Source organism: Lissotriton helveticus, chromosome 9 (genome assembly GCF_964261635.1).
Source record: "Lissotriton helveticus chromosome 9, aLisHel1.1, whole genome shotgun sequence".
Lineage (NCBI taxonomy): Eukaryota > Metazoa > Chordata > Amphibia > Caudata > Salamandridae > Lissotriton > Lissotriton helveticus.
In genome coordinates, this window is record NC_136070.1 from 535,489,444 (window position 1) to 535,514,694 (window position 25,251).

At 45.0% G+C, this 25,251-nt stretch overlaps 1 protein-coding gene across 1 annotated transcript in view; it reads right to left on the reverse strand.

Moving 5' to 3' along the window:
- Positions 1-2,241: 2,241 nt before the first annotated feature.
- Positions 2,242-25,251, reverse strand: part of MIA (MIA SH3 domain containing) — a 32,686-nt gene continuing 9,676 nt past the window's right edge. Inside the window, exons 3-4 of the mRNA XM_078662100.1 lie at positions 18,705-18,815; positions 2,242-2,757 (exon numbers count right to left, since the gene is read on the reverse strand). Coding sequence (XP_078518226.1) covers positions 2,734-2,757; positions 18,705-18,815 — 135 coding nt within the window. The 3' untranslated portion in view covers positions 2,242-2,733. The remainder of the gene's footprint in view (positions 2,758-18,704; positions 18,816-25,251) is intronic.

Consider the following 25,251-nt stretch of genomic DNA (forward strand, 5'->3'; position numbering starts at 1 on the left):
GGTCATTATTCATCCTTCTCATCTTGCTCCCTTTAGCAAGATATATAGTTGCCCTAGTGCCTATGTTGCTACGACCAGGTGTATTGCTGCCACGGCAGCCGGGGAACAGTTAGTCTCTGAATTCGTCCCCGAGCCTTCAGCCTGGCTGTTTGCGTGTCTCTCCACACTGTATTGGGTTTATCATTTATGACCTCGCAGGTAAGTACATCAGGAGTCATTCATTCACAGCCACTACATCATCAATCACTATATCAGGAGTTCCTTTACATCACAACGTTGCAGATGATGGGCCCAGGGAGGCACCTAGTTACTTGGATATACAAAGCTATACGATCCCTTAAGCAACCCTCACTTGCATCCCTCAGGGAACAATGGGAAGACGACTTTTGCGGGCCATTACATGACAGGGAATGAGTCAAAGCACTAGCATACACCAAGAAGGTATCCCGCAACTACCGCTTCAAAAACATACAATTACATATCCTACATTGGGCATATCTTACTCCTGCAAAGCTCCAGAAGGTTTTCCCTGATGGTACCTTCGCCTGCCCAAGATGTCAGAAGCCCGCTGCCTCCTTTTTCCACATGTCGTGGGACTGTCCGTCCCTCCACAGCTATTGGTGTACCGTCCATACTACTCTTGGAACGGTCACTGGCCTCTGGGATGTTTACACGTGGGAAGCCAGCGCCCTTGGTATCGGTAAGCGTCACAAGCACATGAAAGTCGAAATGCGATTTGCTTCCCCAGTGCTCTTCCTGGCCAAATGATGCATCACAATGCACTGGAAGGCACCTGATGCCCCCCCTGGCGGCGTGGGTGGGTGCAGTAAAGAAGTGGGGTGCAGCGGAAGAGGGAATACTGCAGGGGGAGAAAGCCCAAGGAATCCGCAAACATCCAATCTCCATGCCATGGGCCATGCTACTTCACTCCTTTACACATGAAGCGGCGACAGTGGCAGAAACGCCGGGGGTGGTTCCCCTTGGCCCTCTATAGCCCCGGGGAATGCCCAAGTGGGAATGCAACGGGCCCAAGCAGTCCAAATAGCAGTCATCGACCCACCGCCACACTACCACGCAGATAGCTCCTAGCGTTGTCCCTCCTCCTTCTCCAGTCCGATTCAGCGCAAGTACATCATGGTATCCCACAATAGTGCAGCTCTCAGGCGTCCCCAAGCACGCAACTCCAGCATACGACACAGTTGCTACGCCAAGTTTATTTACAGTTTAAATAAGGCAGAAATTTCTAATCCCCTACGAGCTCGCGTGGGGGGGAGACAATGCACCAGACATCCCTTGTGTGACCTGGCAAGCAACATTTGCGTAGGCTACCTGCATATGGACACAGACTCCTGAGGGTCATTGCCAATTAATTAACTGAATGACAAGGCATAATAGCCTTCAACCCATATGTTGATGTGTCATAGTAGTCAGGCCCCATATGGGATCAATTGAAGGTCACAATCATCGAAAACGAAAGATATGATGTATGTTATAATGAAAAAACCAATAAAAATGTTTTACAAAAAAAATCACAACGTTGCAGATGTGTTTATATTTTTATATAGGTATATATATATATATATATGTATAACTTTATTTTTGTGTAAACATATATGTTTATTTTTAGCGTAATATTCAATTTAAATGAACATATATTTACATGAACATATATATATATATATATATATATATAATTTGTATATACTCTTTTATAAATGTAATGTTATATATATGATGTCCTAAAGCGTAAAACCAAACGTGTGTGTGTGTGTGTGTGTATATAAACATATATTTATACAGATGTGGCTAGATATATAGATACATATTCCTTCTTATAATCCCTATTATTTTTTTGCTTTATCCCTAGTTTTATTTGTTTTTTATTGTAGGATTGTCTGCAATAATATTATCATTATTATACACTTGTATTTTGATTATTTGTCTAATATTATTACATTTAAAAAGTTATATTTTTTAACATAACTTTTTATTATTTCTTTATGTAAATTATTTTAAATGCAGTACATATTTTAAATTCACTTAGTTTGAATAATGCTTTATGTTTTGCTAATAATTATGGTGCAGTTTTACGAATCTTCCTACAATTTCTCCCCAATAATTTAGTCCACCTTGGCTCCTTCATGCAAAGTTTTGCGCTAACCTCTCTGCCAGGAGAAATATTCTACTCTGACCAGTCTCCTGCTGATAGGATAATGAAACAAATAAACGTATGTATGCTGATTTTAATGATGCATTTTATTATTAAAATAAGTACAAAAGTAAGGCATACTTAAGCTTTGAAGCCTCCAGTCAGGCTGTTTCCTGTGCAGTTAAAGTAAAAATTATTTTGAAAAAAATTAGATTCACATGTTTGAAGAATTAAATGTTATTTCACTGACAAGTTCACCTGTAAAACAGCTTTTGAGGAACACTGAACACATATTAATGATTTTTGTATCACTTGTATCTTCAACAATTAAGCATCGGCCCACTAAACAGGCAAGGCAGATATGATGAGGAAAAGACAATGCCAAAAGAACTTTGGCTCTCTGAACTTATAGCAGATCTCATGACTGATGCTGAGCAGGTGCATGCTTCGTCTAGCATAAGTGGCAGCTGGATGGCATGACCCCATGCGGCAGCGGTTTGCTGAAGAGTCATCTCCGATGGTTCTAGATGGAGACAGCCGAGGTGATTGCCTTTCTTCAGATGACCACACCAGTGAAGCAGTACCTACTGGCAGTAAAAGTCCCACTGCTGTAAAGAAAATGAATAACAATTAAAATTGCGAACTGTAAATTGTGATATTGTTTTGTATGTTTATGCTATTTTGCATTTATCCTCTGGCACCATCTTCTAAGTAGGGCTTGGTGTGATATGGGAGCTTTCTGCGATGATTTGCAGGGCGTGTGGAGGGTGTAATTCCAGCCATGATGAGAGTTACAATAGAATGGGTTAACAAAATTTCCATGCTGACATAGGCTAGTACACATGAATAGTGAATAAACCATAAACTAGTGATAAAATACTATGTGCACAAAAGAAATATTCATTTTTGTGTTCAAATTATCAAGGGTTGTTCTTTGTATGATTCTTTGTACCCATCACGGGGTTTAATGTGTGTGTAAGTGTCTATATGTAAATGGGAATGTGTGTAGTTATGTGGGTGAAGGCGTGTGGGAGTAGATATGTGCTATAGGAGAGTGGGTGCAAGTATGTAAAATGTAGTTGTCCTTAAGGGTGCGGATGTAGGTGTTTTGGTATAGATGTGTGTGTTCTAGTTCAATTTTCAAGTTTATTTTTATTAGCGTAGTTACTTAAAACCATTGCTACAAAATATATCAATAAAAAGACATTTCATTGTACGTTATATTATAGGTAAAAATTAAAAAGAGTTTGGTTACAAAAGTTGCACGTTCATTTGCACTGTAGTTTATAATGAGCGATTCATTTGCTGAATGACCGTATCGTAATTATAGCATTTTCTTCCCTACCTGCCTCAGAAACATCACCAGGCGGCAGTTCAGCTGCGGGTCCTCTGGTGCAAAGCAGACCAGTCAAAACAACAGAAGAGTGTTGATTCTTTAGAAAGCCCTCACTCACCAACCTAGTTGGTGACATGCTTCATCATCGGGCCCCACCAGGAAGGCCAAGTGCCTCCCCGGTGTGCTTCAGCACCAGAATTGCTGCGGAGCAGGTTAGTGTTGTCTAAGTGACAAGTAAAAGTGATTGTGAAGTGAGTAAAGTGCCTAGATTGTGTCAAAAAATATTTTTATTTGTTGTCCAACCAGACACGAGTAAAAACAAAGTGAGCGATGTATGAGCTGGATAGATTGATCAGCTATGTCTCACTGTGTGTGGTCAACATGTTTCTGCCTATATAATGCTAATGGCTAGGCGTTCGTCAGGACTAAAGTGTGGACCTCGGCGGTATGAGGGCGCTAAGGCTCACCCTAACCAAGAGGTCCAAAGTGTGAAAAGGGAACAAAACTTTATAGTAACCTGCTGTTACTGAAGGATCCTTCTTATTTGTAGGAACCCAACATATATATGTGGTGTAACAATTAATCACACCATGGGTCTTGGGAGGGGAGTGGTGGCTAGTAGGCACACCGCCGGCAAAGCCAAGCACCTGCTCGGTACCTGGTGCTGCCCTCAAATGACCGGACCCCGTCTTGTCTCTGTGCACACATGCCTCTTTGGTTACAAAATGGTTTTAATAGTTGTTTTCGTTCAGCCTTCAGTTCCTTACAAGTGCTGAGTAGGTGCAACATGTCCTCCTGAGCTGTGCCATATAAGCAGCAGGTGGAGTCAATTTGGGCCTTCAGCCAATGTGGAAAGTGCTTTGTGCAGGGTAGCAGACCTAGTCGATACTTTAAGAATTGGATTTTGGTAGATCTAGCATACCCCAGGGCTAGATATTTTTGAGTGGCGGGAGTGGGATAGGTGCTCAGAGTCATCCAGCCATGTGACCTTTCTGATAGGGATGCTTTATCCACGACCCATGATAACATTTTTACTGTTTTCCATGTAAATTTTTTGAAAAGGTAGTGATTGGTTAGGGCCAGTGTGGTCTGGCTTGTTTGTCGATATTTTGCAGCTGATGATGATGCTTGCTGTTGTATCTCTAACTACAAGTGCCAGTTGAGAGTTCCTGGTCCAGATTTTCGTACCTTGTTCTAAAAAATGACATATGCTCCTTGTCTAGCCAGGGTCTGCTTTTGAACGCCAAACTCTATCCTGATCTGTGCAGGAGAAGTGTATTTAGGCAAGCCAAAAATTATTCGATACACTGTTACAACCGTGCTGTCCAGTAGTTTAAAGCCCCTGCCCCTTTGTGCCTCGCTGCTGTAGGTTATTGTCAGTAAGAGATTTGCCTGTATGACTTCGATCAATGGAAGGAGTGATGGGCCACTGAGTTTAGAGTTGAGATTTCTTATTGAAACTGCCAGGGCTGTGCCCTTTCTCCTAATTGAGTCCCTTTGAGCAGTGAAGTGGCGGCCTTTGTCGATAACCGCTCCTAAGTATTTATATTCTGATACGGAGTCAATGCGGGTGTACCCCCAGAACCAGGCCAGAAATTTATTTGGATTCTTTTTCATTACCATAGTCTTAGTTTTCTCCAGGTTTATGTTCAAACTGTTGGTTTTGGAGTATTCATATGTGGTATTAAGGAGATGCTGTAAACCCACCTTTGTCTGGTTAATTAAGACTTAGTCGTCTGCATAGAGTAGGCATGGTAGTGCTGAGTTCCCTAGCCTTGGGGTATGTGAATTGCTGGAAATTAGTAGCAGGACAAGGTCCAGATTGAAAAGGGCTGGTGCCAGCACACAACCTTGCTTAAGTCCTTTAGTTGTTGGTATCCGTCTTGAAAGGGCTGATCTGTCTTGCAGTTTTATTTGGATCCAGGTGTCAGTATGCAAGTTGGTTAACAAGTCAAGCAATGGCTGTGGTATGCCCCACTTGGCCAATTTTGCCCATAATCCTTTGCGGTTTACATGGTCAAAGGCAGCCCTATAATCGATGAAACATAAGTATAGTGGCATCTTTGTTTTTTCTGCCTTATCGATCAGCAGCGCCATAGTCATTATATTTGTTACTGTTCCAACAGATTTAGAGAAGCCAGTCTGATTTAGAGGAAGGATCAAATTGCCTTCGGCCCATAGCTGGAGTTCCTCCAGGAGAGTACCGGCAAAAACCTTTGCCTCGTTGTCCAAAAGCGCAACTAAGCGGTAGTTCTTTGGCAGGGCTTTGTCTCCTGACTTAAAAATTGACGAAATTATCAAGGCCCTCCAGGAGGGGAGTAGTTGGCAGGTTTGCAGTATTTCAGTGAAGAGAGGGGTGAGTGCTTTTTCCCCAATAATCTACATCTTGTTTGTAAAGCACAGGCGGGATTACAGTTGGGCCCAGTGCCCCTTCTTTTCTTCCCTTTCCTATTTGTTGTTTGATTACTTTGTAGTGATTTCTTGGGAGTAAAGCTCCTGGCGTTATGCCTTCTTCCCCTTGCAGTCCTATTGTGCTCCCCTCGACATGTCTGGTCTCAGTGGGGTTGTTCTCAGAGTTACAGTTGGCCTTGCTCCTGTAGGCAGTGAAATGACATCTTGATGGAAGTATTTTCCAAGATATGTTGCCCAATCCTCTTCTGATATAGTGGATGATAATTCCTCATGTGCAGGACGAATTAGTCGATTTATTGTCCCCCAGAATCTTGCACTGTCACTCTGTTTAATATCGGCGTGCAGTTTCACCCAGACAGCGTCTTCTGCTGCTCTCTTGGCTGCCCATGTTACTTGCTTTGGCTTAACTTTCTGCTGGCGTAATGCGGCTAAATATGTAAAGTCGTTTGGATTTCGTCTGAGGTACTGCAGCACGCGATTGATTATATTTTTTATGGATCTTATCTCGATTTTGTGTTTTTGTGAAGTTGGTTACGTTGCTATATCTAGGCTGCTCTCTTGATTTAATTGGGGTGGCAAAGGTCTCTCCCAGTAAAGTTGTAAAGTTGACCCATTTCTCTTTTTCGTTGATCCCTTCCTGTGCCTCAAATAAAAGTGCCACAGTTTGCAAGAAGCTCCTTTGTGATGCTTGCACAAATGTTATTTTCCTGTAATCAATTGTAAAGGCCACTCCTTGTAGGAGGTGTGATTTCTCGAACTTGGGCATGTTTGTATAGAGTGTAATTTCCTGGGGGCGATGGTCACTGTCCGCTTTGTCGCCCATGTTAAATGTGTAAATTTCATTAAGCAGGGGTAGGGACACGAATGTACAGTTTAATGTCGAGTTTTTAGTTGATGAGCAGTGAGTGATTGCCGGGGGGTTGTCGCCTGTGCTTTTGCCACTTACTGCTCTAACATTGAGGTGCTCGAGGTCCTCTAAGAGATGCTGGCCAGTTTTGGTAGGCTGTCCTGATGGGCTTTTCCCCTGTGGTCGAATGTTCCATATCCGGTTTTGTATAGACACTTCCTCCGCTGTCGATGAGCCAATTAGATGTAGATTGAGTATCATATCCAATGTATTAACCTAAATTATGCATGACTCTAAGAAATCAGTTAGTTGTTTAACTGCCTTGGTTTTTCTATTTGGGTGCATATAAGCATTTATTATTACAATGTCCTTACACCTTTCCCTGGTGGCACCCTCGGTGCAGATATTTTTATTGCAATAATGTCTGATGTTGTTGGGCCAACCGAACCTGCTGCGGTTGTACATGTGTTGGTGACATAAATTGCGAGGCCTCCCTGCCGGTGTCCGTATCTTGCCCCTTTAACTGCTGGTGTGAAAAAACAGAGATATCCTTGAAAATGTGGTGGATCAATCAACCAAGTCTCCTGCAGAGCGATGATGTGAAATGTCCTTTGATAGTTGATGAAATCCAAATCTGTTATCTTGCTGGCCAGACCATTTATGTTCCATTAGCATATCCGTAGCAGGTTGGTTTCTCCTGTTAGTAAGGGTTGGTGGCTGATTGGTTACTTATTTCTTGCTTAGTTATTTATTGTCCTTGAGAACCATCCCAGATCTTCAAACCGGTTCACTTGATTTGCAGGTTCTTGGCTTGTTCTGTGTGTCTCCTGTGAATGCCCATTTGTGAGAGGAGAGTGCCCGCTTGTGCCTTTTAATACAGATCTTGGGATGTTTTTCCGAACTGTCGGTGTTTTGTCTGAATACTCCATGGCCAATGGAAAAGGGAAGCCAGGAACGCTGATGGGGATGATCTTTATCCCCCAGCCTTTGAATGTGGAGCTTTCCAGGAGTATTTCTTGTGCGATAGTTGGCTGTCTCCATGTGGTCATTGTATCCTCTGGGCCTTTGCGATTGATGAATTCAACTGAATCCAGCTCTGCGGTAGTTACATCTTTCAGTGTTGGTATGTGCGACATTAGGCAGGGGATATTTCCTCAGTTTAATATATTGTGTGGGCCTCTTGATCTATATTCTGGTACAAACTTGAGGGTGTTTCCTTCCTCATTTAAGTTGCCAGCTGTGTAGGCCACATTCTGGTTGGTAGTAAGCCGATAGTTGTTATTTCCTGGGTTGTCCGATGTTAGCGGACCTTCGGTATCAAGCCTGCGCCAAACGCTCTGAGTTATGTTTGCGACCAATCCAGTGCTGGACAGATGATACCTTTTTTCCGCTAAGATGTTCCTAAAGCCGGACCACCCTAGCTTTGGCAGGATCAAGTTTGCTGGCTTCTCAGCCCTTGTTGTTGATTAATCGAGTTCAGTCGAGAGTTGGATTGCCATTTCCGGATGAAGCTCCCTTGGGACTAGATGAAGTGTTGAGGCAGAGACAGCCTGGGGAATCTTTGCACCTTGATAGACTGTTGTTGGAGTTGGTGAAAAATGGTTCAGAATTTTTGTTGCTTCCTTCGTTCTGCATGTCGTTTGGCCACATGCTTCTGCCTCCTTTCTGAAGTCGTTGTGATTGAATGAATGTTTGCCATCATCTCCAACCTGCGTTGGTTGCCATGGTGGTCTTGGGGTGGTAGATTGTTCGTTGAGTTTAGAAATTGTCCCCTTTTCTGCAGTCTTGGGGTTCTTATTCCGTGTCTCCGCTGAAGCTGGGAGGTTGTTGATTTGTGGGTGCAGACATCTCAGAAAGTGTCAACTTGAATAGGAGGGCAAAGTCTTTCTGGTTCGAGATGACCTATTGGTTCCGGCCCTTCCTCCTTTGGGCACGTCTTCGCATTGCGTTTGAGTTGTCATTTGATTTTATTACTTTAGTGTCTGGATCTGTTCTAGGCCCCCGATCAGGCCCAATTGCCTGTTCCAGTGCTGTTGCTTTATTACGTCCATCAATTTTGACTTCGTTTCTTGTTGCTGTTTTGAGAGAGAGAGGCTTTTGGACCGGACTCTCTGCGCAGTATGTTCTCATTCTGTTTTGTGCCTGTATAGGAGGAACTTCCTTTGGATGGGGCTTAATAGGACTCCGGGCTTCGTTTTTAATGTGCGTGCACAGGTTGCTCAACATTGAGGGAAGGAAGGTTAGTTTGTTGACTATTGGGCCACAGCCACAGCTTGGTTCCCTGTCTTGAGTTTACCCCATATGCTCTGGAGGAAGGTGTTTAGAGCTCCTAGTTTCCCATTGATCGCTACTACAAAGACTGCCAAGGTGTTTAGTACGGTTAACTGAGTGTCCATTTTGTCAGATTAGTACTGGAGGGCTTCCACCAGGAGTTGCACTGTTTTGAGTTGACTTGCCCATGTGCTTTCAGAGTTCAATTTTTGCTGGTGCTTTATTGGACTTTACAGTTCAGTCCCTAGTTCTAGGTCCTCTGTCCCCTGGTTCCCTCTTGCCTCCGGGTGCTCCAGAGCTTCGTAGCTTTGAGAACTGGTCTTAGATTCTGCTGATGGCTCTTGTATGTATATTGCTAGCAGTTCCTCCCATTCCTTTGCATTGAGGTAAGAGTGCTGTTCATAGTCTCCGGTCTCATGTCCCGATTCTGGTTCTAAATCTGATGCTGGTCGATGTTGGTGTTAACAGTGTGTGAAGCTTGGCGTTAGATTCTTTTGATGTCAAGATCAGGTTAGGCTTTGCTTCGTTGATGGAAGACCAGGCCGATTTCTGCGTCCTCTGGCTGCCTAGCTCTATTATTGACAGGTCCTTGTGTATGATACAATTACTTTGAATCTTGTTGTTATGGGCCCCCTCTCCCGGCGGCTCTGTCTCTCTTCTGACCTTCTCTGTTTTTGGTCCTTGTTCGCTGGTTGCTATTACTTCTGCTACTACTCCTGCCGTAGTCGTCTTAGCAGGCCACTGAGGGTCGTGTAACGAAAGTGTGGCTTGATTTTGTGAGCCTGGTCTTGAAGCTATTACACTAGGTAGGATGGGCTCGGGCACGGATTGTATTTCTGGTCTGGGTGTTGTACTTGGCCCAAGAGCCAGACCATTCCTACTGCTTCCATTATCTAGTAGGCCCTGGGCTGCAATTGTATTCTAAAGGAGAGCATCCCCCGCATTTTTCAAAAACTGAAATTTGGTGTAGGTCTTAGGCGGTGACAGTATAGGACAGCTCTGGGAGGTTTTCACCTCATGTTGTTGACCCCCCATGGCGATGCCCTTTCCTGAAGTAGAGTCGCCCGATTCTGAGCCTGGTCTGTTTTTAGGGTAGGGTTCAGCTCAACTGCCCTGCGGCGACAGAGATCTTCTTTTACGTTTCTTGTTTTTTGTCTTGAGCAGGCGACCCCCTCTCACCCTGCCTGATCTCACTTTCCCATTGTGCTAATTTCCCTTCTTCCCTTATTTCTCCGGCCTCCTCCACCGCCAATGGCGCCGCTATCTCCTCTGGCCCCCACTCTCTTCTGTGCTGTCTTGTCCTGTCCTGAACACTAGTCGCAGGTAGCGTGTTCTGATGGTTGACGTGGGCGAGTGGCGTTGCTGTAGCTAACAACCAGCTAGACAGACAGACTGGGGCAATCTGCAGCAGACTGGGGAGATGATTTAGTTCCACCCACTGCTTATTCTGGCTACTTCTGGCCAACCATAGTCTGCCTTCTGTATCCTTAGTCTGCAGCCCCTGGTGTCCCAATGTCCTAGGTGTCCCAATGTCCCTGGTCGGCCTCAGATGTACTTGGGCTGCACACAGCCAAAGCGGGATGGGAGCAAGATGGGGCTGAGGAGGTAGTCGTATTCAGTGGCAGTGACAGTGGTAGAAAGGGGAGAGGGGAAGAGAGAAGCCAGAGAGGCCAGGGAGATGCAGAGAGATGCAGAGGGTGTAGGTGGAGCTGGTTGGGGTGGGTGGGTCACCTTCCCTGTGCAGCCCAACCTCAGCTCCCAGTGCCTACTGCTCACTACTGCCCCCTGTTACTACTTTCTTCTGAGGTCGGCACTGAGGGGTTGTGGGGGCCAAGTGGGCAAGTGAGCAGGGCACACTGGTGAGACGCAAGCTGCGCACAACCTAGTTAGTCAACTTCTGCGGACTCACCGGGCTCGCACTCGGCGGCCGCTCCTAATAGCGGCCATGCTCACTACTCACTCACTCACTTCTCTCCATTGCTCCCCGCCTTACCCCTCCGTTTCAGTAGAGAGTTTGCGGGCTGCCTTGCTATGCGGTGTCACGGCCTTTTCGGAGGACCACCCGGTTTTCGGGTTTTACAGGCTTTTGCCGCTTTTGATTTTGCTGCGGCCCCTACAGCCACTCTGCTGTGCTTCGCAGCTTCGCTCTGGGCAGTGCTCTGTTGCGTCACGTCACTTCCGGATGCAAAACGCGTGTGTTCTGATAAATAGGCATAGGTAGGTCTGCGTATGCCTGTGTGTTTCTGGGTGTGTGGGTTTGCCGATTTTTAGGTTTATATGTGGGAGTGTTGAGTATTGTCACAGGTGTACACATGAAGAGCTGTGTGTTTGGTGTATATATGTGTGTACTATCATGTGTGTGTGTGTGTGTGTGTGTGTGTGTGTGTGTGTGTGTGTGTGTGTGTGTGCGTTCAGTGGTGAGTGTAGGGTTGAGTGTGGAAATATTTTGTAAAAGTGTGGGTCTGTATGTGATGTGGAGTAAGAATATATGTGTTGCGTTGTATGTGATTACACACACATGTGGATTGATAGTAATGTGTACAGGTAAGTGTGTATCTTAGTAAAGTTATATGTATATGTGTGTTTGTGTGTGCATGTGTGTGTCTGTGTGTAGAGCTAGAGATGTGTGCAGAGGTATATAAAGTAGTATGTGTGCAGCAACGTCTATGAATGTGAGCAGTTGTGTGTGTGTATGTAGAGGTGTGTGAGAAAGAGAGATGTGGGTGTTGTCTTTCTGATTGTTCCCTCTCGCCGTTGCCAATTATATAGTTTGCCATTTTTCCCACAAAGATTAGCACAATATGCATAATGCAATGCAGACACATGTTGTGTGTGTGTGTACAATGTTGACATTACTGTGCATTTCTATGTTCATACATGCATGTGCAGGTGAGTGTAGATGTGTGTGAAGATTTCTGTTGAACTTTTTGTCAGATTATAAAAGACGGTGTGAGTAAGACTGTACAAGGAAGTGTGCAGATGTTGATTTGGAAATGTGTGCATAGTGACAAATGCAATGTGTAGAGATAGGTGAGTGTATTAATAAAGGTAGTTGTATTAGTCTATATATATATATACATATATATGTGTTTGTTGGTGTGTGTTGGGGGTGTATGTGTACAGCAAGCACTGTGGGGGAAGTGTATAGGGGAGTGTGTGTTTATCAAAGTCTTTAAACAATTGTTATATGTGGGCATGTAGCGGTAGGTATTTTGTGTTTTATGTTAGGTTACTAACATTTGTATAATAGAGTGCAAAGATGGATGTACGATTGCATTTAGAGGTAGAGAAAGTGTTTGTATGAATGTGCATAGAGCTGTGTGTGGGTCTGCCTCTGAATGTTTATCCTTGATATCATCCACTGATGTAGCAACTTGTAACACTTGGAAACAACGGGTGTGTGGGGGGTCGAAGGGGGAATATTTACTGACCTTCCTGCTCGCTCCCCTATGCCTAGATACAAAACACAAAAAAGAGCAGGTAAGGTCTACACATGATGTGTATCTACAATAGTGACTGCGCGGCACTGTTGGTGCGCGTATGAGACACAGGGTCTGTCAAGACAGATTACTAAGGGTCACATAAAGGGCTAAAATAATTCCCATCAGACCACCCATGTGGTGGAGTTTGCGTCATATGGGAACAATTGGTCAGCCTATTGTAGATACACATCATGTGTAGACCTTACCTGCTCTTTTTTGTGTTTTGCAACTTGTAACACACCAGAAATGTCTTTCTGTGTTTTAAGTGCTATTTGTATCACATGGTCCAGTGACCAGCAGTCACAAAGTATTCTCAGTTGCTAGTGATCTCCTTGCCCCTTTCTATCTGTACTCTACAACTAGTGTGTGTGCTAAGTGACAATGTCACAGGCCTAAAGTGTGGTGACCCCATTGTTTCATTATCTCTTTACCATGTAGCTTGTTTTTGGCAATCTTGAGTCATTTTGCATTCCAACACGTGTGAGTGTTAGCTGAAGCTGTGCTGGAGCTCCAATAGCCCTTCTCTGTGTGTGGTGCACTTAAATATTTGCCTGTACTGCATGCAATGGTGGACCACATTTGATTCCCGGAAAAGAAGCACAGATGGTCACACCACCATTAAATCCAAACAAGAGGTCTTCATAGACAACCAAACATGAGGTCTTAATAGACAACCAAACAAGAGGTCTTCATACACAATCAAACAAGAGGTCTTCATAGACAACCAAACAAGAGGTCTTCATAGACAACCAAACATGAGGTCTTAATAGACAACCAAACAAGAGTTCTTCATAGACAATCAAACAAGAGGTCTTCATAGACAACAAAACAAGAGGTCTTCATACACAACCAAACAAGAGGTCTTCATAGACAACCAAACAAGAGGTCTTCATAGACAACCAAACAAGAGGTCTTCATACACAATCAAACAAGAGGTCTTCATAGACAACCAAACAAGAGGTCTTCATAGACAACCAAACATGAGGTCTTAATAGACAACCAAACAAGAGTTATTTATAAACAATCAAACAAGAGGTCTTCATAGACAACCAAACAAGAGGTCTTCCTACACAACCAAAGAAGAGGTCTTCATAGACAACCAAACAAGAGGTCTTCATAGACAACCAAACATGAGGTCTTAACCCCTTGGCCGCTGCGGTAATTCCGCCGCGGCGCGTGGGGGGAGGAGGGGCCGCGCGGCGCCGGCATGCTCGTGACGGAACCACTCCGTCACGAGCCACGGACGCGTTGTGCTTGTGACAGAGTGGTTCCGTCACGGCCCCGCCCGCTCAATAAAACCACCGTGCAGGCGTGGAATCGCGGCAGCATGGGTGGAGCGGGCGCGCCGTGACGGAACCACTCCGTCACCAGGACAGCGCGTCCGTGGCTCGTGACGGAGTGGTTCCGTCACGAGCGCTCAAAGGGTTAATAGACAACCAAACAAGAGTTCTTCATAAACAATCAAACAAGAGGTCTTCATAAACAATCAAACAAGAGGTCTTCATAGACAACCAAGCAAGAGGTCTTCATACACAATAAAACAAGAGGTCTTCACAGACAACCAAACATGAGGTCTTCATAAACAATCAAACAAGAGGTCTTCATAGACAACCAAACAAGAGGTCTTCATACACAATCAAACAAGAGGTCTTCATAGACAACCAAACATGAGGTCTTCATAAACAATCAAACAAGAGTTCTTCATAGACAACCAAACAAGAGGTCTTCATACACAATCAAACAAGAGGTCTTCATAGACAACCAAACATGAGGTCTTCATAAACAATCAAACAAGAGTTCTTCATAGACAACCAAACAAGAGTATTTATAGACAACCAAACAAGAGGTCTTCATACACAACCAAACAAGAGGTCTTCATACACAACCAAGCAAGAGGTCTTCATAGACAACCAAACACGAGGTCTTCATAGACAACCAAACAAGAGGTCTTCATAAACAACCAAACAAGAGGTTTTCATATACAACCAAGCAAGAGTTCTTCATAGACAATCAAACAAGAGGTCTTCATAGACAACCTAACAAGAGGTCTTCATACACAACCAAGCAAGAGTTCTTCATAGACAACCAAACAAGAGGTCTTCATAGACAACCAAACAAGAGGTCTTCATACACAATCAAACAAGAGGTCTTCATAGACAACCAAACAAGAGGTCTTCATAGACAACCAAACAAGAGGTCTTCATAGACAACCAAACATGAGGTCTTAATAGACAACCAAACATGAGGTCTTAATAGACAACCAAACAAGAGTTATTTATTTTTCATTGGCTTGTGTTATTGTCCACTGTAAACTGTGGCTTTTCCTTGGTCAGAAGGCTTAGTAGTCCCTCCTTAGTACAGCCCTGTCTCATATTGTAACATCCCATCGCAACACCCCCTGTTATGTGTGTTGTTGCTCGGTTGGCTTTAATTAGAGCCTCCGAGCACTATTTTCTCAAATAGCTTTATCATGTCTGCTGTTGCAAGCAGGACACGCTCTCTCCTAACACATTTTTATGGCATGCATTTGCAATGTAATAGGTCTCGCATTTGCGAGAGTTTAAGGTATTGGCATTGTAAATGACAATGCCTTTTATTTATATATTTTCAAAACAGCACATAAATAAAAGGCATTGTCATTTACATTGCAAATAGCTCAAACTCTCATAAATGCGAGACCTATTGTATTGCAAATGCTTGTTTACTTTGATCTCAGCAAATGTGTTTTTAAGTTGATGTGTTTTATTGTGAATGATTTTTATCAATACAATAAAGAAAGTAGGAAGATTTCCGAGGCACTCATAATTGGACCCTAAATGTCAAATCTGATTATTTCTGACACTCCACTAGATTCCAACAGAATTGGTGAGTTTCCATTTGTCACTTAGGTATAGAAAAGACTTGTACTTTGCCTTCTGCTTTGACCAATTGTAACTTTGTAGACGCTGGGCTCACCTTCTTACATGACATAAGAGTTCCCGATGAAATTTGCAGCAACTTTGTGTTTTAAGTATTTTGATGTAGAAGGTTTCCTAAAATGCTAAAAGTTGTATATTTTTAGGTCGAGCCTAGAACAGCGGGCATGCGCTGCTCTGCGAGGCCTTTAGTATCTCCTCTCTGGGATTAATCACGCCTCTTGTCCCCCATTCGTTCCTTTGCGTGCTTGTATGAATTTAATTGGATTCATTGGTCAATCATTACATTTGTCCCTCCTTTCTGGGGGTGGTTCCTCTCCCTGGTGACTGGCCCTGTTGCAAGTATTATTGTTCCTTTGTTATCGTGTTCAGTTTTTATGCACTTCTGTTTTTTCTTTTGAGTTTCCATCGGTAAAACCCGGCAGTGGGAGCTTTATGGATTGGGTTGTTTTTTTTGTTGCTGAATTTGTTTGATCTGCGAAAATATGGGGAACCTGACAGTGGGATGCGCCGCATTATTCCTTCATCAGCGCGGCACAGCGCTTTATCTTTAAACATGGTGGGCTCGCCATGACATACAGGACTGTGCACACTGCTGCAGATGAAAAAATACAACTCTCGGTGTTGGGGAGAGTCCTGGATAAATGGGTGTGTGTTCCATTCTACTCCTCCCTATTTATGTTTTTCTCGTCTTCAGTACTTTGTTTTGCTCGCGACAAAGTGTCACTTATAGTCGTTGAATGTCACCCATAATTACTCAGAAATTATTAAAATGTCACACATAAGCAATCTGAAACCTTGGCAGCTATGAGACTGGTTAGCTATAGCCTATTAAACTCAACTGTTTGGCTACAAACCGGTCTGAACTTTGGTCATAGGTTTTAGGTGAACTCTGACATGAACCAATTTGCTCCCAGAGTAGGTATGTGTAGTGTGCGTCAAGGGAGTCAACTCTCTCTACTTTGAGTAGATTCTACATAATTTACTCATTCAGCCTCCTGAGCATGGCCATTGCTCTGACTTTAATGACTTGCTATTGACTCCTGGTGCATTGCCTGTGCATTCTGTCAGTGGAGGGGAGGGAAGTTGCTGCCCTGTGGGATGCCCCTCAAATGAGCTCCCGTTTTGACCAGCCTCCTAATTTTTGTTGGGGTCTATGCTTGGCCTGATATTCAGTGCTATTTCTCTGTGCATGACCCCATTTTTAATTTGGCTTCTATTCTGTCTTCATTTGTTGTGTGTCAGAACTATGAGCTGGGTAAAGCAGTGTCTATCTTGAAAAAGAACGCCTTATTATTTTTGGGCCTTACAGAATTCCTGGGAGTATATCTTGAGTGTTGAAATAATATGGCACTGTGAGCATTATAGGTTTCAGGCAAGCATGTATTCCCGAATCACACTGTATGACCCAGTGTGTAGTAATTGCATAGCTCATCAATCCCTGGCGGGACAGCACCCAGGATAATGTGCTGCATGGCTAATCACTTACAAGGTCCCAAAGGCGAGACCTATTGGCTATGCCAATGCTTGTTAGTATTTGAGGTCTATGAACAACCAGTATTTCTGTGAATATATACAGGGGTTCTAACAACAGCTCTGAGGAGTTATGTGTGAGGCTAAGAGAATGTGAGTAGTTAGGGCTCTATCAGAATCAGCCTTCCTTACCAGCTCTTCCTTACGGCCCGGCTCCTCTCCATGCTTTGACTGGTCCTGTTGTTGAGGAAGGACTCGACATAAGCTAATCCTGGCACAGGCTAGTCATCTACGAACTTTTGTGGGTCAATGTCATTTCCATTAGCGCTGTTCTGAGATGATTTAGCCTCACTTCAGAAGAACTGTGATGGATGAATAGAAGTGTGAATGGTAAATCTTACCAGTGTCTGGTATCTTCAGGGTTCCACCCACAGGCTATGGATAGTGCAAGCACCTTATCAGAGCAGTTATAGTTCTATTTCCTGATGTAGTGCATACCTATCCCTGCACACGAGTTCCTGTGATTATATTTCCAGTTCTGATGCACAAAGGCTATCCAGGCAGGGATCTACAGCTCACATGTGTTGGAGTGCTACCCGGTGGTTAGACTTACTACAAGCAGCCTCCCATCATCTTTTTTTTTGTTTTATGAACCACCTTTAGAGGTATGGGTAAGTCTGGGCATAGGTCTCATGCTAACAGTGTCCCTGGGACCAAGCTGTACCTGGCTGATGAGCCCATAACTAGGGCGAAAACGGTCCTGGGTTGCTTATGTTCCAGTTCAGGGAGGACCTGGCTTGGCAGTTCAGGCTGGGCTGTTCCCATGAGGAGCAGGGTCAAGACCGATTTGCATATGGATGTGGCTAGGCTGAGGTGGCATGGTGGGAAAAAGAATGATAGGCTAGAGTGCTACTCCAAGATATTGCCAGTGTTCAGACTTATTGCAAGCAGCCTCCCATCACTGTTTGTGTGCTTTGACCTTTTGGACAAGTAACTCAACAGTAGCTAAGTTACCATTATGCTACACTTTTAATACATCTCTAACTTTTCTCCAACTACTTTTGTATAATATTTTAGGTTGTTAATGAAAAGGTCTTCACTGCCCACGTAGTGAGGCTCGTGCTAAGTAAATAAAATACATATGAAACTCAACCAACTGAGCTAACCTGGAATCCATCAAGAACAGAGCCCAGACACACCATTGTGAGCAGTGATCTAGAGATTTATATTTCAAGATGGGGAGTAAGTACCACCTGATCACATTCATGAGGGACATGTAAAAAGTGGATTCTACCATCTGTTTCTTGATTCCATCATAATTTACGAAGTATAAAGATATGCAGATTTTAATAATAATTTGGTACTTCAAAGAATACATTTTAAGAACAATGCCTAGGTAAAGAATGAAAAATACATTTTTTGTGAAATATTCTAAATTCAGAAACTTGAACAAAATGCTTCGAGTGCAAAATCTTTAAGAACCTATTTTTGAAAGGTGGTACTAGAAGGAATGCTCATATTTCATTTATTAGCGATCAAATAATTTCATATTTCCGCACGCGGAACCAAAATGTAAGAATGTTTTAGGTTCTAGAATGAAAGAAATGGACTTTATGAGAAAGGCAAGAACTGAGATAAAGGCAACGTAGCAACATAGAGCGGGACACACCTTCAGCAGGCTGTGCTGCTATGCTCCCTGAGAAGGACCTAAAGGCAGCGTAATCCGCTCCCTTATCTGCTCACTCCAGCTCTTACCCTACCATCAGCTTTGACTTTCGTAATTAAGAAATCATTCCTTGGCTCAGGCCTATGCACTTACATCAGTTTTGACCTCCACCTTCCCAGGCATCAGGTACTGGTCCTCGCGAACGATGCTGCTTGGGAAGTACCCCAGTCGTGCTGCTTGTTCACCATAGTATTCACCTTGAACCTGTGAAGATATAAAAAGTCAGAAAAGAGCAATGTGCATGTAGTAGGATTCTCCAAAGATAGCCAAAACCTTCATGTAGGTTGATATAGGTCACATAACCATATTTTGCGGCCCTTAAAGACTTGCCATAAGGCTTAGTCTGCTTTTGTAAAGATTTGAAACATTCTGTTTTGATGCACTTCAATCTTACCCCAGTACCATTACATTCAGTGATGATATTACATTGGAACAATGGTGTACCACTACAAGCTGTACATTGACGGTACCTCATACCTAGTGGGACACCCTAAGTGCGACTGGTCTGCCCAGACATGGCTCCTGTGTTCACTGTGCACGAAGACTCAAACTGCAACTCACTAATGAGGCCCAACAAGGCAGAAAGCAGCCTGGGTTGAGCATGTTCCAGAGAAGAGGCGAACTAGTCTGCTGTTTTGGCTGGACTGTTTATATTTTGGCAGGATGAAGACTGATCTGCATAAGGCTGGTCTCTGTCTGGAGTGTCATAGTAAGCAAAAATACTATGACGTGGAATGGTGCCTATATAATTACCAGTGATTGATTTTAATTTAAGCATTTTAGCCATACATTTTTTGTTTTTCTAATTGAAAGTGCTTCTTGGCACACAACCAGCTTGCTTTCTTTTTCCATCCTGGTAAGATTTGCAGTTAAAATCAAAACTAAACCATGGTCTTGCACAGTAGATGAATATTAATACAGAAATAATCATAATTTGTCCATTGAGGAGCCTGACTGGGTCTGTGAAATGGGAGTTGCCGATAGTGTTTCCAGGTGACTTGACCTACTATTCACACACCTTAACTACTAGATGGAAAAGTAAATACAGAAAGAAAAATTGTTCTCTTGCCCCAAAAGCAATTAGAAGGTGGTGGGAATGATCAAAATGCAGTGACCTCCCATCATAATCTATAGATAATGTTATGCGGTTCCTACAAAATAAGTAGGACTGTATATGGGCACAACATGAACTTCTGAATATGCGGACTCAGTCCACATATATCATCTGATAATGTTGACCCAATTCCTAGCTAGCTCACAGTGCCCCATCTGAAACCCTAACCTTACCAAGGTACCAGAAGGTATCAGCAACCTCGAACAAGACCACTCTTATTCCCCAAGGAAATTGTGAAAATAGATCTACCCTTCTGCTGTCACTTTTGCAAGCCCACGGTAAAACAAAAGAAAGATACAAATATGTTTTTTCAAACACTTAGTGAAACAATCATATTCCAGTTTAGAAAGCGTGAGCTTCAATTATTAGGCAGATGAATCAAGGCATTGTAGCCAGCATTTCAATAATAGTGAAAAAGATAAACAATTCAACCATGATAACAATACTATATTATTATAATACTATCTAATACTACCTATACTATCAAGAGCATAGTGGGAGTACCCTCTGCCAGATCCATTGGGATAGCCTAACCCTGCATACCTGGGATAGATGTGCCAGCAAACTGGTCTGTGTATAACAGGCCATCAACCTTAGAAGGATGGAAGTCAGAGTCAGCAGGGCTGCATCTCAGTCACAGATCACCGCATTCCAGGATAATCCCAGCAGAAATGCTCCTCTGCCGAATGTTGCACAGAGGCTGTTTATATGACTCTTGCTGCATTTGGAAACGAACGGAGGGTGTGTTCCTGATTATCCAGCTAAACCAGTCAGCCTGAGAAGGGAAACTGTTCGCCGGACCCACTCCGCGGGTCCCGCTTCACCTGGGCTTGATCTGTGTGCTGGGTGCGAGGCGTGCAGGGCTGCGAGCATGACGCGGGGGACTTCAGCAACCAGGAGTCCCCGCGAGGCCGATCAACACCACCTGGCCCGCTCTCCCTGCAGGCCACGCCCACAGCACACCGGACTTCTTAAAACCTGCCTTTCCTTTGGACCGGGTGTGACTCTTGCCGCATTTGGAAACGAACGGAGGGTGTGTTCCTGATTATCCAGCTAAACCAGTCAGCCTGAGAAGGGAAACTGTTCGCCGGACCCGCTCCGCGGGTCCCGCTTCACCTGGGCTTGATCTATGTGCTGGGTGCGAGGCGTGCAGGGCTGCGAGCGTGACGCGGGGGACTTCAGCAACCAGGAGTCCCCGCGAAGCCGATCAACACCACCTGGCCCGCTCTCCCTGCAGGGCACGCCCACAGCACACCGGACATCTTAAAACCTGCCTTTCCTTTGGACCGGGTGTGACTCTTGCCGCATTTGGAAACGAACGGAGGGTGTGTTCCTGATTATCCAGCTAAACCAGTCAGCCTGAGAAGGGAAACTGTTCGCCGGACCCGCTCCGCGGGTCCCGCTTCACCTGGGCTTGATCTATGTGCTGGGTGCGAGGCGTGCAGGGCTGCGAGCGTGACGCGGGGGACTCAGCAACCAGGAGTCCCCGCGAGGCCGATCAACACCACCTGGCCCGCTCTCCCTGCAGGGCACGCCCACAGCACACCGGACTTCTTAAAACCTGCCTTTCCTTTGGACCGGGTGTGACTCTTGCCGCATTTGGAAACGAACGGAGGGTGTGTTCCTGATTATCCAGCTAAACCAGTCAGCCTGAGAAGGGAAACTGTTCGCCGGACCCGCTCCGCGGGTCCCGCTTCACCTGGGCTTGATCTGTGTGCTGGGTGCGAGGCGTGCAGGGCTGCGAGCGTGACGCGGGGGACTTCAGCAACCAGGAGTCCCCGCGAGGCCGATCAACACCACCTGGCCCGCTCTCCCTACAGGACACGCCCACAGCACACACGTACATTACTAGAGCATTACCACCGCACACGCGAGACTTAGCCCGGGGCTAAGACCGGGCAAAGAGCGTGCCGTTTGAGGCCGTTCGAGGACGGCAGAGACCGGCCCGGGCCACCCCGCTATCGAGGACGGTACATCACCCCTCGCATATCACCATCAGGATTCTGCCAGCCCATACAAGTAGTCTTGCCACAATGAGTCAAATGGAGACTAGGAGTAAATCAAACTTGGTTACGGCTGGACCTTCCACGGCTGGAACGGCTCAAGGTAAAATCGACAACTATTTTCTTAGAGCGGGTTCTCTGCTGATCGATGACATTACTGTTTTGGAAAGACGCATTTCCCAGGAAATTGAGTGGGCTAGGAGATCATCCATGGGCACTCTAGCACTGGCCAAAACCCCCGAGGAAAGGCGGATCGTGAATGGCTCACTGGCTGGAGCTTGTGGGGGGGATCCATTACCTGTCAACCTAGATCTTTCTGAGGAAACCTTAAGCGACCTTGAAGATATGAGTTTATTGACCCTCCCACAGACCCAATTCACACAACCTCCAACTTCTATCACTGTGGAGGTTCCTACCGAACAAAATCTTATCTCACCCAGGGAGGAACCCCCATTGGTAACGCATATAGTAGACAATATAGATCCATAAAGCAGAGCTAGGGGAGCAAGGGAAGGGGCAACACAAAAAAGGAAGATGGGGGGACCAAGCAAAAGAGAAAGGAAGGCCAAAACACCGAGACTAGGCACAATACATGATAAGGGTAGCCTTGATAATACCAGATCGGAGACCCCATTATCAGGCAGAACGGAGCTTCCCGTATTAGTAAATGTTTCCATCGACCCTCCTCCTTCCACAGCAGATCGTACTATGGAGGTAGAAGAAGAGGATATTACACTCACAGACATAGGGAACCTGTTCAGGTCATTGCTCAGTTCTATAGAAGCTCGCTTGATCAAGATAGAGGCAAGGCTAACCAAATTTGAAAAATCTACCATCCAGTTTATGGATAGTTGGAAAGCCGCGAATAATTGCCCTTCAGTACCAAGCGCAGACCCAAAATCCAACAAGGGTCCTGAGCCCCAGACCACGATTAATAAAAAGGGCATAGAAAATGGGAAATCCTCAAATTCAACTGCAAAATCTAATCCGGCCACCCACCAGGCACCTAGCTTAAAGCAAAATAATCCCTCCTCCTGTTCACAGCAACCAACAACAACTGTAGTTGCAGCTCAATCACACCCCCCCCTGTACACAGCAAACATTAACAGCTACCGATGTACCATACCCACAGTTACCGACTACAACTGTATCCAAATCTTTACTAATTAATACTCAAAAACCTCAAAACCCTAACACAATACCACAAAAAACACAAAGAACAGTAACAGTAAACCTTCCACCAGAGGTAGCTGCATATACTGTTATTTTAGCCGGGGTACCGGAACTAAAACCAGCGACCAGTGAAACAGGGGCCTCATTAAAAAACAAAGTCATGAATTGGCTATCCACATTTAGGCCGCTCCCCAGAGGCATGACCGGCGACATTCGCATGATGAGAAGAGTCTCATGGGTAGGGAAGAGTCCCAAAACAATCAGTGGCGACTGTATACTGGTCAGTTTTAAAGAACCAGGAACAGTTTCCTATATTTGTGGCTGTTTTCCGGATGAGGGGGGGAACAATATCCAGCCACTTCACCTCTCATTTTTTTATCCATCAAACAGTCACATAGGCAATGATCAGAGATGGGAATATTTACATGAGCCACTGGGAAATTGGGGGGAAAATCAAGGAGGGAGGAGGAATCCCTATAATCAAATGCGAATGGCATCGGGCCATGCTTTGACACATGACGAGGCCCAGGGTTGGGAAACTGTCACTAGAAGAGGGGTGGGAAGGGGAGGCCGGGAGCGAGGAGCAATCTGGCCCCCGAGATACTATCAGCCCCCATTTCCCCCATTATTCAACCGTTTCGATTGTCTCGAAATGGTGGATTGACAGTACGACTCTGAAGGTCGGGCATACCCCCACCTATCAGGGCAAGCCGTACCCAACACCATCGGGGGAGGAGGGCATAAACTTCCCAAAATTAACCATGGGGGGGAACCCCCCTTCCGCATAAACTTAGAAGATCCCCCACAGAGAGCAGACAGGGAAACAGAACTAGTGGACGCCCACAGGGGACAAGATCCTATACGAGGGATGTCCCCAAGAGAGTACGCCAATCCAATGGTAAATCTAGGTACAAGGAGAAACAGCCAGCACGCTCCTTGTATACTAAAACTGCTGTCATGGAACGTGGCAGGATTTGCGAACAAAATATATTCTCAACCGTGGGCCGAATTAACTGATTCAAGAAGCGTCTGTCTCTTCCAAAAGCCTTGGGCAAGGGAGGAGTATACCTCTCGAGGTTTTGAGATATTCTCTATACCGGCAAGATGGGGAGGGAGAGGTCGTCCATCGGGGGGACTGGCAATCTGGGTGGCATCGCATTTGGGTTGTCTAGCTACACGTCAAAATGTAGACTCAGAAGATATATTGGCTGTCCTCCTTGAATGGCCTAGATCATTTAAATTACTTATAATAAATGTATATTCCAGACCAATCGCCATATCCAGCACCTCAAAAACGATTGAAGAACTGTCCTCTTTCTTGGAGACTCTTCCGGAGGGCACATCATATCTAGTGGGGGGGGGGGGATTTTAATTCCCATTTTGAGCCACTACCGGGCCTACTTGATGGACCCTCCCTAGAGGAGGATTCAAGTTGGCAGGTTCCTGCGACAGAGGCCCCCCCTCCGAGAGCATGGACACCCCTAGCCGTGCAGATAAATATGCTCACCCTCGCACACGGACTTAGGGCTTGCAATGGGCGTGTCAAATCTGACATCCCGTGCAAATGTACATACAATAAAACTGGGAGGGAATCTAGATTAGACTACCTACTGGTACAATTATCCGCTTGGAAAAGGGTGATAGATTTTAGAGTAACAGTCAGAGAAGACAGTGATCACAATGCCTTGGAATTGGAATACGCCATTCCCAACACTGAGGACAGGGCATCGAATGAACAAAAGCCCCGGGAAGGGTACCTCCTAGAAAACAACAGAAGGAGGATAAGATGGGAAAAGCTGTCCACTAGAGAAGACAAGTTAGCCATCCTCTATGCTAGGATTACACCAATCTTAGCAGAGGCATTCGCCTCATGAATCCCAGTGAGCACGCAGGAAAACAGAGAGCATCTCCTCTGCTTACATGATCAATTAATTAAAACTCTGGAATTGGACCTCTTTAGCAGTGGACCCTCCAGGACCCGGGGACCTCATAAAGATACCTGGTTTAATAGCTCATGCCCAAATGCTAAACATGACCTTCTACTTACTATTAAAGCTGGAGGATCAAGGGAGGAGATCCGTAGTAGAAGGCGGGCGTATAAGACACTTGTGGCAAACGCCAAGATAGAGTGGGATCTCCAACACTGGGAGAACCTCTCGGAGCAATTAGCAACGAGGGATTCCCGCAAATTTTGGCGCATAGTCAATCATGGTTCTGAAGACCTTCCCTCGGCAATCGAACCAAACATCGCCCCGAGTGTCTGGCAAAACCATTACCAGTCTTTATATTCCACGGAGGCCGGAGGGCTGGAATTCCCATTCTATAACATGAAAAATAATCAGGCACTGGA